Consider the following 14,114-nt stretch of genomic DNA (forward strand, 5'->3'; position numbering starts at 1 on the left):
CGATTTAAGGAATTGATGTTTATTTTTATGATACTTCTTGTTTTTATTTTTGCTACTTTGAGCTTTACATAAACTTCAGCAGTTAAAATGTGAGGCAAATGGCCATACCTGGACCTTCTCAGGTGTTTTTATGACCTGTCACAGTCATATTTTATGTCTTTGGAATGTCACCACCTGTAAGTGCTTTGCTTTATGCAGATATACTGAGGGAGACTTTTGATGCTGCACATGTCAGACGCTTTATATTAGCATTTAAGCTTCTTATTGCATGGCTCCAAATACATATACACATATACAGAGTATTGTTGAGCCTATAAACTGAATGTCTTGTTTGGTTCATGTTGACATGCATCTGATGGCAAAGTAAGCACATGATCATGAAAGTTGAAGTGCCTTTATTCTATGAGCTCGCCATGAAGAGAGTGCGCTTCTGCTAATCACTACAGCCTGGCACCAAACATCGTGGTGTACACTGGCAAGTCTTAATCTCCAGGAGAAGTATATTCCATCACTAATGAATACTCTATAAATACTATCATAACTACTGGTATGTGCCAGAATGCACAGGGAAAATAATGTTTGTTTGAAATAAAGTAATAAAGTTTTATTTTTAAACTTTTGAATTTTTTTTGGTGTCACTATGAAGCACAGTCGATATTTTGCTCTTTTTTAAAAAAAATATCGTCCTTAATTTTGCAAAATTAGCAAGCAGAAAGAAGGCAAAACTGAAAAGGGAATAGCTAGGGAAAAGAGCTCCGGTTGTTATGCATAGAATACCATTTGACCATTAAAAACATATCCAGACACATTAATGCTGAATTAATGATTCACAGAGCAGTGGAAGTGCATTTTATGGGTATTACAAACTCTCATTTGTGGACAAAAACATAAACAATCACACAGTATTATGACCCTTTTTTTGTATACAAACATAACAATAATTGAAATATATTTTATTAAATGTAAAAATGGCCAAAAAAAATGTAAGAAAATATTTGTATTTTTCGTTTATTTTGTGTCATTTTCGGAAAAGTCATCAAATTTCAATCTAAAAGATTACATTTAGGATATTTTTCTCCCAAACCTTTTGTTTTACTGTAGTTAGTCAGCTAACCAGGGCCACTAAAACAAAACACATGAAATCACGTGTTTTCTCACCTGATTTGATTGAGAGAAGTTCAGAGAGACTATATGAAGAGTGATCTCTCACTCACAAACTGCATTATTTTCCTTAAACCGACGATCTATGATGTGGCGGATGGCCAGAGCCGAGTGAGCGCTCTTGATCTGTACACGATCTTTGTACTCACCTGTCGCTAGGATACTTTGCCCTCCTCTGCTGTCCGACGAGTCACGCCATTGGTGCGTGAGTGATGGGGGAAGTGCTGCTTCTCTAAAGTTAGCCACCTTCGCTCTGTACGAGTATTGAGCCGAAGTCGAGAAAGAGGGAGAAAGAGTTGGGTTTAAGGACTTATGAGTGGCATCCGGGGGAAAAAAGTCGAATTTATTTCGGTCGTCCCGCTGAGTCATGGAGTTTGGTGAGGAATCGTCACCAGCTCGGGCTTTCGAGAAGGACGCTTTCGAGCTCACTGTGGAAGATGTGTATGATATCTCGTACGTAATCGGAAGAGATCTGTTAAAGATCAGCAGCACTGGCGAAGAAGTGTCAGACCTACAGTTTAGGATAGTCCGTGTGTTGGAAATGTTTGAGACTTTGGTCAACAAGTACAACTTGTCTCTGGAGGAGCTGAAAATGGAGCGGGACAACCTCAAGAGCGAACTGGATAGGATCATCAAGGAGGGCTCCTCCAGGCCTGGCGCGGTGAGTTTGGTGCTCTATAGTTCAGGCTCTTGTCAGATAGAAGTAGACCTTTAAATATGGCTTTTTGTTCCTTTAATCACAGCAGACTTCGGGACCGAACCAGCTGGTGGTGGACCTGACAGACCCCAACAGACCCCGATTCACTATGCAGGAGCTGAAGGAGGTGCTGCAAGAGAGGAACCAGCTGAAGGCTCAGCTCATGGTGGCCCAGGAGGAGCTTCAGCTGTACAAGAGGTATGAAACGGTGTGAAATGTAAAGTTCACTCTGGCTTCTAAGAGTACATAAAATAATGATGCATCTTTATTTATATCAGAAACATGTAGCTAATGCACCAGCTCAGTGTCAATACACCTGAAGACTGTACGCTTGTAAGAGGATTTATTGATGGGCTGCTGTATAATGCTATGTCAGACTGATATCAGACTCATATCAGTTTCAACTGGAATTACACTGAGTCCATGGGTAAATGCATACAATGATCAGCCACTCTATTAGGTACAACTTGCTAGTGTGTTAGTAGTAGGTTGGACCACCTTTTGCCTTCAAACCTTTAATTCTTTGTGGCACAGATTCAGCAAGGAGCTGGAAACATTCCTCAGATTTTGATCTATGTTGACATGACAGCATCACACCATTGCTGCAGACTTGTGGGCTGCACATCCATGTTAATCTCCTGTTCCACCACATTCACTATCATGTTCAAGACACCAGTTTGAGATGCTCTGAGCTTTGTGACATGGTCTGTTATGGAAGCGGCCATCTGAGGATGGGTACACAGTAGTCATAAAGATCAGGTAGATGGTTTCTACGATGCTCAGTTGGTACAAAGAAGCCCAAAGTGTGTCAAGAAAATATCCTCCGCATCAGTATACCATGACCACCACCACATGCCTGAACCATCCAAACAAGGCGGAATTGAGCTGTGTTTTCATCTTGTTTTATGGCAAATTCTGACCCTACCATTGCAGTAGAACTCGAGATTCCTCAGACCAGGCACCATTTTTCTAATCTGCTGTTGTCTAATTTTGGTGAGACCGTGTGAATTTGAGCCTCAGTTTCTGATCTGAGCTGGTCTTTATAAGGCTAGCCTCTGTAAACCATAGAGATGGTCACGTGGGAAAATCCCAGCAGATCAGCAGTTTATGACATACTCAGACTAGCATGTCTAGTTTGACCCCCATGCTACTTTCAAAGTCACTTAAACCACCTTTCATCTCTGTTCTGATGTTTGGTTTAAAGTTCAGCACCTCCTCTTGACCAGGTCTACGTGCATGAATCTATTGTGCTGCTGCCATGTGATTGGCTGATTAGATATTTTTGTTAAAAAGCAGTTGAACAGGTGTACCTAATAAAGTGCCAATGAGTGAATGTGACTGTAATTATAACATTGAGAGCACAAATATAAGAACCACAATTAGCCAATGAATGCAAAGAGATATATGCATATTATAGAAGCCTCACATATCATTGTCAATCACATCATGGTTTTTTATTTGTTGTAATTTTAACGCAACAAGATCGATCACGTCTCATAAAATGAAATGTTAGCCTGTCTTAGAAAATACTCTTAGTGATCATAAATATCCCCGTTCTCCTGCAGTGGGATCCTGCCACAAGCAGAACCAGCCATGGTGGAGGTGTCTCCATCTCCACCATGGCAGGTGGAGACACCGGCAGCTACAGAGCACAGACCAGCCACGATAAACGACACGAAAGAAGAGAAGACGACCATAGGCAAACTGTGAGTAAAAAGCTGGCTCGGTTTACCAACAAAAGTATTTACAGATGACTAAAAATAATATAAAGAAAGTGGAAAAAAGGAAGTAAAAGTAGGTCTTGTTTTAAGCCGTGCACCTCAAATGGAAAGGATTCAGAAGAATTCTGAGCAGCAACCACATGATGCTGTAATAAGCTAGCAGGGAGATTGTTCTCACAGCCCGTCTCCTGTCTCCTAATGATATACTTGTGACTGGGTGAATTCATGCTGACGCTCAGGATGTTTGTCTGAGCAGTGAATGAGACGCAGAGAGAGAGAACGCCTCTGCCAAAATGCTTCCGTCAGTAATCACAGCCTCCCGTGATGCAGCGTTGTTTGCGTGCTCCATGTTCACCAGCGCTCCTTCAGCTAACTCTGACCTTTCTGTTTGTAGGTTTTCATTCAGGCGAAAATGAGAAGAAAAGCTTTCACGGGGAACTGACCATGTAGGAGACAAACAGGATTTGTCGGCATAATTAAACTCCTTTTGTACTTTTTTTTTAAGAAGTATTTGTCAGTTTTAATAAGCATTATATTTTGTACTAATTTTTAACCTAAGATGTTTTTAGCGTAGACATCTTTTAATTCTGTAAAAATAAGATATGGAAAGGAAACTGGAAAGTATTATTTAACAAGTGATGATCATGTTATTTGTTCAAGTTTATAATTATTTATAAACTTGAACATCAGCTTTTTTCCCTTTTTTTTTAAATTTTTTTTTATTTTTAATGAGCCACGATAAGGTCTTTATGTAGGCACATTCCCATCACTCATCTCTATGTTGTTAATGAAGGTAAAATACCCAATCAAAATCTAATAATAAATTTGATTGTACTTGTGTTTTGTCTCAAGTTGAATATTTAAAAAGCTTTTGTTTTATCATATTTTAGCCAGATGCCAAAAATATTGCTAATACACAAATTACAGCATAAATTTACAGGCTTTAATCAGCAGATAACAAGGCTTTGTTCTTACTGAAGTCCTCTCGTTGACTTCTGTTTTGTGTGAAGAAGGGACAAAAAGGTAACCCACTCTCATATTTCACTGAACTGTCTTTAGCTTTGTTGACAGTTCAGTTCATGCCTTGATGGAAAAACCTGGTCACTCAGTATATTTAGATTAGTCACCAACCACCACATTGTAACACTGCTCCCGCAGGCTCGTACTGTAGGCTTGACGGCTACATCACATCATCCCCTCTCTTCTTATCCTAAGATGGCCATCACTCTGGAACGGAGTAAATCTGCACCCTTCGGACCACATGACCTTTTTCATTGCTGCAGGGTCCCATTTTCTTGCTCCCTAACAAATGAACCCTTTTCCCCCCAATTAGCCTCACTGATAAATGGCTTTCTTAACGCTACATACTTGTTTAACCCAATCCCAAGTGCTAGCTGCATGTGTGGAAATATTCCTACTTTCACTCTTAAAGCCTCGTCAGGTAAGTTTTAAAGAAATTTTGTAGCAAATTTTGCTTTTATCTCCTAACTGCACTAAAGAATGTGTGGACATAACATGGAGGGACCATGCAACATAGTATTTAGAGTTCAGTATCTGCTGGGGACCGTTGCTGGATACAAGCACCTCTACATGGGCTTTTATTTCTTTGTGCCCTCCTCTCCTACATCTTGCCTCTGACCTGGACATCAATTTCAGTACGCTATGTTGACAGATGTTTCAATTGCTAAAATAAATGTAGGAATTAGGCGATTTAAAAAGGAGGGAAGAGGCACAGATGTAGTGTTTATTATACAGGTATTAGGTGAAATATAGACAGTTATTTGTATTCATGTTGTTTTAAGTTATTAAAGATGACAGTGTAATAACACTTTTAGCCTTTTACTATTTAATATTTTAATAAAAATGCATCACTGCATCATGTTGTGAGTTTAATTTTGAGGTGACAGTAGCGCAGGAGGTGGAACAGGTCACCAATGGCGCTTCAGACTGCATGGCTAGTGACTGGACTCAGCGGAGTTGTTCTCCATTGTGTTCATTGTATGAATGAAGCAAGTGTGTTGCATATGGGAACCAGCCCATAATTAACTGGCTCTAAATGTTAAATATCATCACTGTGATCACAGTAGTGGCTGGGCTATAACAGAACAATTCATAATGTACCGTCACTTTGCAATTTCAACAGAAGGTCTCACGGAGAAGAAACACTGCTGTAGTAAGTGAAAGAAATCTGCCAACATGACTCTTTGGGCTTAAATTGAAAGATGTGTTTATAAAAACAAAAAACAAAAAAAAACACAGAAATCTATAATTTAATTTCTTTGGTGTGCTGTGAATGGCCGAGGCTGTAAAACCTGTGAAAATATAGTTAAAAGTTAAAAAAAAACAACAAAAAAAAATTCACAATGTTTGAAAAAGCCATCCCATGGGTCACATTGGAGTCTTCGCCAGGCCAATTCAGGCTCCTGGCCTTATGTTTGAAACCCCCGATGCACGATATGGTCTTGTCCCACCTGGAGGATAGTAGATGTGTCCCTTATTTAATCATCGAATGCACCACCAATCATGCCACGGCAGGAATGAAGACCGCTTTATTCCTCAATTTACAGCACATGTAATAATTTACAAAAGCTAGAATGACAATTACTAAAGGAAACCCCGTTCACCGTGCAAACCTGCTTCTCAAAGAAAATGACTGCTACATTTCATAAAGATATAAAATCCTGATAAAATTTTGCAAAAATATACTTCACCAGCTGAAGTTTTAGCATCTATACAAAATAAAACATTTCTAATAAAACAAGTCTCAAGTCTTTTTCCATAAAGAAACTGGACAGCAGATGGGACAAATTCATATATATAAAAGAAAAAAAAAAAAAAAAAAAAAAAAAGGTCAAGTTCTCAGTGTTTGAGCCATGGGTGAGCAAGGATTGAGGCTTTACTCCGATCGCCATAATCATAAAGCAGCTCCTCGCCTGCATTGATGTCTCTGGAGGCGACCAAGATCAGGTGAGGCGTTCCATCGATGGGGTGAAGCCTCGTCTGGCAGTTTCCAGTTTTACAGTGGTTGATCAACCTACCGAGCCGACTGGTTTCCTTTGTGGCATCAACACTGTGATACATAGATACAGACATGACTGTCACAACGCAAGACAGGTGTCCATACTAAAATCACAGCTATTAAACTTTTGTTTTTAATTCTAGGAGACGTCTTTCGCATAATAAATGTCAGCTAGAATAAAGTTTTATAACAGTGCTTTTTGTATTAAAGAAATAATAACTCATCCTAATGAACAGATATGTTTTTATGATTCTAAAAGAAAAAAAAAAAAACATGTACAACTAGAATTTGTGATTTCCAGGAAGACAAAAATGATACAGAAAGTATTAAAAAAAATAGTCATAGGGTGAATATATACAGGTCTATGGTGAGACGCCAACACTGAATAAACTTATGATTAAAGATTAATCTCACATACTTTGAAGGTTTGTGTGCACGGGTGTGAGACCTCTTGCAGAGCGATGCCATTTGGACTTACCAGTAAGTTTTGGATTGATACTGGAAGTAGTACATGTAACAGCCTGTTTGAGGATCCTCAGCGTACTGGGCCTCTCTGATTTTAGCTTCAGCCAGGTCCAGCAGGTCTCCGTGATACTCCACGACAAAATCTCCCCTTTTGAAACCACTCACAGCGAATACCCCTCTCCCCTTGCCGTCTATGTTTTTGACCTGTTCACAGTGAATATGTACACTGGATTAGCAAATGTTGCTTAACCAACATTCAGGGATCGTGTCTGCATGCAGAGTTTTGTAGTGGCACAAACGTAAACATTACCTGCATTCCTTCTTCAATGCCATTCTTTATCAGGTCATCGAGGTGCTTGTGTTGTTCACTCTGTTAACAGAGATTAGATCATTTAGTTTAGTTTTTTTTTTTTTTAAAGAGACCATCAAGACAACTTTATATACAGCACCACCCCTCATTTTTGTTTTAATAGTTCCCCCTCCCTTAAGAATGCCTCGACAGCCACTCCACAGAGACCATTTCCAATGAGGCTTCAGTGATTTTAAGGGCCAGATGTATATCTCAAGTCCTGTGTCAGGTCTTCAGACCTGCAGTCGGTAGTTGTTTTTATTTTATTTTTGTCCTGTAGTTGTGTAGTTTCCTCATTTTTTTAAAGGGATACCATGATGAAATGTGTCAGGATTTTAGCTAATAAAAAATATATATATTATTGCCCATTTAATACCATTGCCAGTGTAAATGTTTGTCACACTGTTTTCTTTACCATTTTTCATAGATTCAATTAAAGAAACTAATAAATTATGTGTCATTTAACTGTTTCTTTGCCAACTGTGTAGACACAACTCATGGTTCATCCCTCGAGTTAGGTGCCTCTTCTATGCTTTAATGAATCATAGGTCAGCGTTTAGTGGCTTTCTCAAAAAAAAAAAAAAAAAAAAAACCAACCCAAAAAGTATGAAGGCCTTTCAGAAATCTGGAAAAGTATTAGTCAATACAGACCTTTAACTCTGCATTTGTTTTTCTGTTACTGCGCCTGATGGGAAAGTAGTCGGTGACCTTTCTGTTTTGAAGAGCTTTACTCTCCATCCTGAAAACAAGAGACATCAGAGTAATAGGTCATTATGATTGTGCAACTGAGTGTGAAAGAGTCCGTGTACCCCCCCCGGGGGGGGGGGCACATGTACTCACTTTTTTGCTCCCAGCTTGTGTCTATTTCTGCCCCGAGACTTGGATTTTGGGACACTGCCATCTGTTGCAGACCTGACGTCAGTATGCGAGGTGGAGCTTGGTTGCTCAGGTTGCTCAGAGGCCTTTTCTCTTGTTTCATCACTGTGACAAGCCATTTCAGCCTTCTGCACTTTGGATACCTCAGCTTTCATTTTATTGGGTGAGCCTTAAACACAGAAGAAACAAAAACACCACAAATATTTAAGAAGAACAGGTCAGTGAGCGCTACGACTACTAGTAGGCTGGAAAGTTGTGTAGCTCACATGAATCTGCTGATGAAACAGCAACTAAAAGGACAACAGTGAAATAACAGAGTAAGTGCTTAATTTAAGAATTTACCTTTTTTCAGTCTTGGCATATCTGGTTTAGTTGAATCCGAATCATTTCCTTCCTGAATGAGCGTGCTTGAGCTGTCACTCAGAGGGGACCTGGGCTTGCTTGGAGTCCGTAGACTTGGGAGAACTGTCTGCACGATACCTTTACAACCCTACAAAAATCATTATAAACATGGGTCATAAAAAGAAAGCTGTATGAGAGTGATCTGATGCAATAAACAAAGTGTAGCATTTCATCACCGTTCAGAAACTTGTCTAAATCTAGAGACATGTTGCACGCTTAGCACTGTGCTTTCCAGCACCTTTGAGAACAGAAAACAGATTTCATCACTTTAATCCAGCCGAGTCCAAAAAACAAACCATGAACAAATTGCAAAAACTGCAAGGCTTGGTCTGGCAACTCTAACAAAGACTCTGACTGTTTTTCTGAAAGACTGTTTTTAACTCTTTTATCAAGACTTAAAAACAGTTTTTACCACCAAGCCGTACGACACCTCAACCACAACACTTAAACACACACAACACAGCACTCAGAAGCTACCCTGCAGCTTCACAAGTACTCTGTTTAATCTGCACTGGTCACTTCACTTTATTGTCATTGATATTTATGTTTAAAGTGCAATACTGTTTTCTGCTGCTCATTCCTGTGCAATATCCCATCTGCCCTCCCGTCATATTTCTTTTCAAGATTTTCTTATTTAATCACTAGTGTACATATATTTATATTTATAGATACATATATATTTAGTCATCTTTTCTCTTTTACCATGTCTCTCTAATATTTAGCTCCTTACTATTTTTATATTTTTATATTTTATTTTATTATATTTTATTATATTTTCTGTACTGTATCATGCTGCTGAGTGACTGCTGCTCGTCAAACACATTTCATTGCAATGTTGACCCTGTGCTAACTTGCATATGACAAATAAAACTTGAAACTTGAAACTTGACCATAATCAGCTGTTTCTCACTCATTCAATACTTTATAACATATATAAAAGGGAACACTAAACTGAGATTTTCTGACAGGACTTGCAGGAAAATCTGCTCACAATTTAACCGATTCAAATATCCAGTTTAAATCGAGTACAGGGATGTGGAGTCATCAGCCCTGGAGAGTTAATGTGGAGACGGGTTATGCAGCAATCTAAAGTAAATTAGGAGCATACGTTCTTGACCCATACAGTGCGCAAACTGTAAAAAAGATGAGGCATTAATATTTTTCTGCCATTTGCAAGCCACAGGCCTAAATTTCAAATTGCTCAAATTGAATGTTCAGGTTTTTCTCCCTCTCACAAGAATTCACTAACATGGTCAGTGAATCCTTGTACTACTGTTGGTCATTCACTCAGCCACAGAGAAGGACTAAGTTATAACATACAAATAGCTGAACTGAAACCAGGTGTCCACTGTGGCCGGTCTCTGAGTAAGGACATGAAGGACCTAGAGGGACTGTCAAACATATTTTACATCCACTAGCTAGATAAAGCCCACTTTGATTAGATATTTTGTAACTATCAACCCAGTTACTTTGGTGTAGCATGAATACCCAGAAGGGAGGTGTTTATCAGTAAAGCTAAAGCTGTAAAACCTATAACATTAAAGTTAAAAGTCCAAAATGTATGTCTTCTTTCAACCTGTCCAGTTGGGCCATACTGGAATATCTGCCGGGCAGCTTCTGGTCTCCGAGCCCTTATTTTTGAAACCCCTGGCTCACAGCATGAAGCGGAGGATTTACCCCTTGCAAGAGTAACACTAAGTCTCAATTGGTTTACCAGAAAACGTGAGCTTCCTGCTTTGGAGATGCATAAGCTGAGGAGAGCCTTGTTACCTTGTTATTTGCTGGCTTGTTTTCCTTTGTCTCCGTCAGTGAGGTTACTGTATCTTCAGCAGGGTCCTCTGGCTTTTTGTCGGCTCTCAGCACATTTTTCTTCCCTGCATAAACATAGAAATGAATAAATTTGAGCTCTTCTATCTAACAATTCATTGACATATACGTCAAAAAAGCACTACCGCTGAGTTTTATTTGTAAACAGCCACGTGGATTTTAGCAAACCTAGTCCTTTTTTTTGCGCTAACTAGCATTTAGCCGTCAGCTACTACACAAACAGCAACACGTCTCACTTACCTTTTGCCATGTCAGTACACAAATAAAACTCCACAGAGGACGTGGGAGCTGTTAAATGCAGTCCTGTGTCTTCTGGTTCCTCACTGTACTCAGTTCACTGCAACGACAACGACAAATATCAGACCGCATCACTCCGGAGAGAGCGTGGAGGATTTAAAAATACTACTGCGCTTCTCATTGGCTCTTTAGTACAGACCTCCCGTCTGCTTGGGTTTGAAAACAGCTCTCTGATTGGCCCCAGCTGACTGCTCTGCGTGTTATCGGTCTCTTTGCAAAGGTTTTCTCAGTGGCATTAAATAAGAGTTAATGATAATTATTTTAATATCAACACAAAACAATCTGTTTTGCTTGTTTACCTGTAAAGAGCTTGTAAATCCAAAAAGTAATATTAACGGAATATAACATCGCAAAGATAAGAATAAAAGACAATAACTTACAGCTAGAGATCATGATTTTTACTTAGATATGGCTAGAATTGAGCACAGACCCACATTTGCTTTTTAAATAAAACTTTCTAAATAAAACATCAATACAACAACAGTAAAACAATGTAGAGAAAGAGATTTTTACTGACATCTAGTGGCAAAAGGATGTAAGAGGTACTGTTAAAAATTATGCAGACATACTGGTCTGAGTATTGTAAAAAAAAAAACCTGCTGATCCGCTGGGATTTTCCCACACAGCCATCTTCAGTGTTTTCAGATAATGGTCTGAATGAGTAAAGATATCCAGTGAGCAGCAGTTCTCTGGGTTCTTCTTGATTATAGAAGTCAGAGGAGGCCAGACTGCGTTGAGCTGATAGGAAGGTAACAGTAACTCCTATAACCACTTGTTATGGTATTTCCTTGGCATACTTTATGCCCCTTGGTACCAACTGAGTATTGCTGCTGAGCATCCCTTTATGATCACAGAGCACCCATTTTCTGATGGATAACACACCATGTCATAAAGCCAAAAGCATCTTAAACTGCTTGAGTTCACTGTACTCAAATTGCCTCCACAGTCACCAGATCTCAATTCAATAGAGCCCCTTTGGGATGTGATTGAACAGGACATTTATATCATGGATATTCAGCCTACAAATCTGTGCAATGCTATCATGGCGGTGTGGACCAAAGTCTCAGGAATGTTTCTGACACCATCTTGAATCTATGGGATCTAACTGGGTAGCAGCAAGGTACTTAAAGTGTCCAGCAACTGTAATTCATTTCAATGCATTTTTTCAGCTTCCTATAATCAGTATAAATAGAAGCAAACGTTTTTTATGTTCATTTGCAATAGGTCCACTTATATATTACTGTGTTCTGGTGACACCTTTAGGTTTCAACATGAATACATCCATAGATCAACTCGTCTCTTTTTAAGCTTTTTCTTGTGAAATTCAAATATGCTGAATGCTCCATGGCTTCCAAAATTTTTGCCATCCTACTTCAATCTAAAGGTAAACAAAGCAGACCCCCCTATTTAACTCAAGTTTAGACTCACACGAATAAACAACCAATCACACATCAGTAATGTTTAACTTTATTTTAATCCTTATATGACACACTGACACTGTGCCTGTCTGAACCTAACCAATTAAAATCTTGCTATTAGAGCTGACAGCACTTCTTCAGACTGAGGCTTTACAGACACAACGTGCAGGATCATTCAAGTATCTCTGACCTCACCGACCACACACACACACACACACACACACACACACACCACTCATACAGTGTCATTTCCGGGCTTGGAGTCTGCAGCCAGCGCTTCTTTGAACAGTCTCTTTCTCTCCAGGTTCTCGTTGGCCTTCCTCCTATTTTCTTGTTTCCTGAGCACAGACTCCTTCTTCTTCATCACAACTTCACTGAGCTCTCCTTTGTACGCAACGTCGAGTTTCTCCCTCATAATCTCTCGGGCACGTTTTCGATTTATGTCCACAGATCTGGTCTGGTGGCACTGGAGAGGAGATTAAAAGACAACAAACAATATCAAAGGTATTCCAGATGTACTGGACACCATTACACGATTAACTATTGGTGAACAAAAAGCACCTTCACCACGATCCCAGTGGGGATGTGCTTGAGCACCACGCAGTTGCTGGTTTTGTTGGTCGCCTGTCCTCCGGGTCCAGATCCTCTCACAAACTGCTCTTCGAGCTCATCCTCGACCAGGACAGGAAGGTCTATCAGGTCCTTTTTACCGGCTGCCAACACACACCTGAGTCCAGTGGGAGGGGGTCTAAGCAGCAAAGAGCCTCTCCACGTGAGCTGCATGCGCACAAAGCTGGTGATCGGTACAAACACGGACATCACATCACAACACACCAGACCCTAACAGAGAGACAGTTTTCATTTCTCTAATCCAGAAAAAACAGGTGTCACAGGCTCACTCTTTCAGAGTCACGCTGAGCCTTTGTTTATGTTCCGGTTTGTCTTCTTTACTTCCGTCGTTGTGCTTTTCTTCGCGGCCTGAATAGTGGGTATGTTGACTCTACAGCGCCACCACGTATCACTTAGCCACGCTGGTGTACTTGAATAAGCGATTACTCTATTTTTCTAATTATTATCATTATTACTTTTCAACTTTAAGCTTCGATAGTGTTGATGGAGAAGTTTAGAGAAGGTCAGAAGGAGTTGGACCGTGTCTCTGTGGATATAGAGAAGGCACATGAAAGGGCGCCAGGAGAGAAACTGGTACTGTCAGGAGTGGGAGACAAGTGTGAGGGTGGTGCAGGACAAGGGTGATCGGATGTTCCAACTTTACGCAGGACTGGACAGCATTTTTATCCTTTGTCCTCCTGTCCCACATTCTGATTGGTTCTGCAGGGCATACACTTTTCTAAAATCTGACTTTTACTTCAATGTATGAAAGGGGAAGGGCTTTTGTTTTGTTTTGTATAGTCCAAAGAAGGTTAGATTTATCATGCCTTACTCCTCACCAAAAAGTCACAAACTTTGCAGATTTGATTGAATATGATGAAAAAAAAAACACAAAGGAGGGGGAACAAGGTAGGGTAATATGCATACATCCAAGCTGGAACCCAAAAAGTGTTATGAAACAGAAAAGCAGTGAAATAAAAGAAAATGCAAGCATATATAAAGACTATTGCATAAGGTGACAGCCAAAGTTTGACCAAAATTGGGTCATGTAACAGGACAATGACCCAAAGCAGAAGAAATCTACAAAAGAATAGTTAAAGAACAAAAGTTAAAGACCAGCCCTCAGTCTGATTTAAATGCTGTGTTGGGACTTTGAGAGAGCTATCTATATAAATGAGTGCCACATTCCTCAATGAACGACACTGTGCTCTGTAGTGAGATTGAGGAGCAGGTAAAGCAACATTGTAAAAAAGTGTGGGCTGAAATTCCTCCA

General features: G+C 39.8%; 3 protein-coding genes across 5 annotated transcripts; 1 reads left to right on the forward strand and 2 right to left on the reverse strand.

Moving 5' to 3' along the window:
- Positions 1–1,265: 1,265 nt before the first annotated feature.
- rilpl2 (Rab interacting lysosomal protein-like 2) lies at positions 1,266–4,419 on the forward strand. Of its 3 annotated transcripts, XM_085181098.1 has the most exons (5): positions 1,266–1,822; positions 1,905–2,056; positions 3,424–3,454; positions 3,485–3,564; positions 3,974–4,419. In XM_085181098.1, the coding sequence occupies exons 1-5, from the start codon at positions 1,529–1,531 to the stop codon at positions 3,993–3,995; spliced, it is 579 nt and encodes a 192-aa protein (XP_085037224.1). In that variant the 5' UTR covers positions 1,266–1,528; the 3' UTR covers positions 3,996–4,419. The 3 variants fall into 3 exon arrangements, with proteins under 3 accessions (XP_085037224.1, XP_085037222.1, XP_085037223.1); XM_085181096.1 differs by having other exon boundaries at positions 1,297–1,822; positions 3,424–3,564; XM_085181097.1 differs by having other exon boundaries at positions 1,303–1,822; positions 1,908–2,056; positions 3,424–3,564.
- Positions 4,271–10,893, reverse strand: kmt5ab (lysine methyltransferase 5Ab). The gene is made up of 8 exons (XM_085181092.1): positions 10,758–10,893; positions 10,461–10,564; positions 8,631–8,778; positions 8,253–8,457; positions 8,064–8,151; positions 7,374–7,433; positions 7,077–7,267; positions 4,271–6,649 (listed from the first exon to the last, which is right to left on the reverse strand). The coding sequence occupies exons 1-8, from the start codon at positions 10,765–10,767 to the stop codon at positions 6,439–6,441; spliced, it is 1,017 nt and encodes a 338-aa protein (XP_085037218.1). The 5' UTR covers positions 10,768–10,893; the 3' UTR covers positions 4,271–6,438.
- mtrfr (mitochondrial translation release factor in rescue) lies at positions 10,753–13,249 on the reverse strand. The gene is made up of 2 exons (XM_085181099.1): positions 12,794–13,249; positions 10,753–12,698 (listed from the first exon to the last, which is right to left on the reverse strand). The coding sequence occupies exons 1-2, from the start codon at positions 13,049–13,051 to the stop codon at positions 12,468–12,470; spliced, it is 489 nt and encodes a 162-aa protein (XP_085037225.1). The 5' UTR covers positions 13,052–13,249; the 3' UTR covers positions 10,753–12,467.
- Between the last annotated feature and the right edge of the window lie 865 nt (positions 13,250–14,114).

This window comes from Neolamprologus multifasciatus, chromosome 12 (assembly GCF_963576455.1).
Source record: "Neolamprologus multifasciatus chromosome 12, fNeoMul1.2, whole genome shotgun sequence".
Lineage (NCBI taxonomy): Eukaryota > Metazoa > Chordata > Actinopteri > Cichliformes > Cichlidae > Neolamprologus > Neolamprologus multifasciatus.

Coding starts and splice junctions, on each gene's coding strand:
- rilpl2 (XM_085181096.1), top strand. CDS start 1,529: ATGGAGTTTGGTGAGGAATCGTCACCAGCTCGGGCTTTCGAGAAGGAC. Junction 2,057..3,423: donor GAGCTTCAGCTGTACAAGAG/GTATGAAACGGT, acceptor GTTCTCCTGCAG/TGGGATCCTGCCACAAGCAG. Junction 3,565..3,973: donor AAGACGACCATAGGCAAACT/GTGAGTAAAAAG, acceptor TTCTGTTTGTAG/GTTTTCATTCAGGCGAAAAT.
- kmt5ab (XM_085181092.1), bottom strand. Junction 8,779..10,460: donor ACAAGCCAGCAAATAACAAG/GTAACAAGGCTC, acceptor TGATTTTTGTAG/GGTTGTAAAGGTATCGTGCA. Junction 8,152..8,252: donor CACAAGCTGGGAGCAAAAAA/GTGAGTACATGT, acceptor TCTTGTTTTCAG/GATGGAGAGTAAAGCTCTTC.
- mtrfr (XM_085181099.1), bottom strand. CDS start 13,051: ATGTCCGTGTTTGTACCGATCACCAGCTTTGTGCGCATGCAGCTCACG. Junction 12,699..12,793: donor CCACTGGGATCGTGGTGAAG/GTGCTTTTTGTT, acceptor TCTCCTCTCCAG/TGCCACCAGACCAGATCTGT.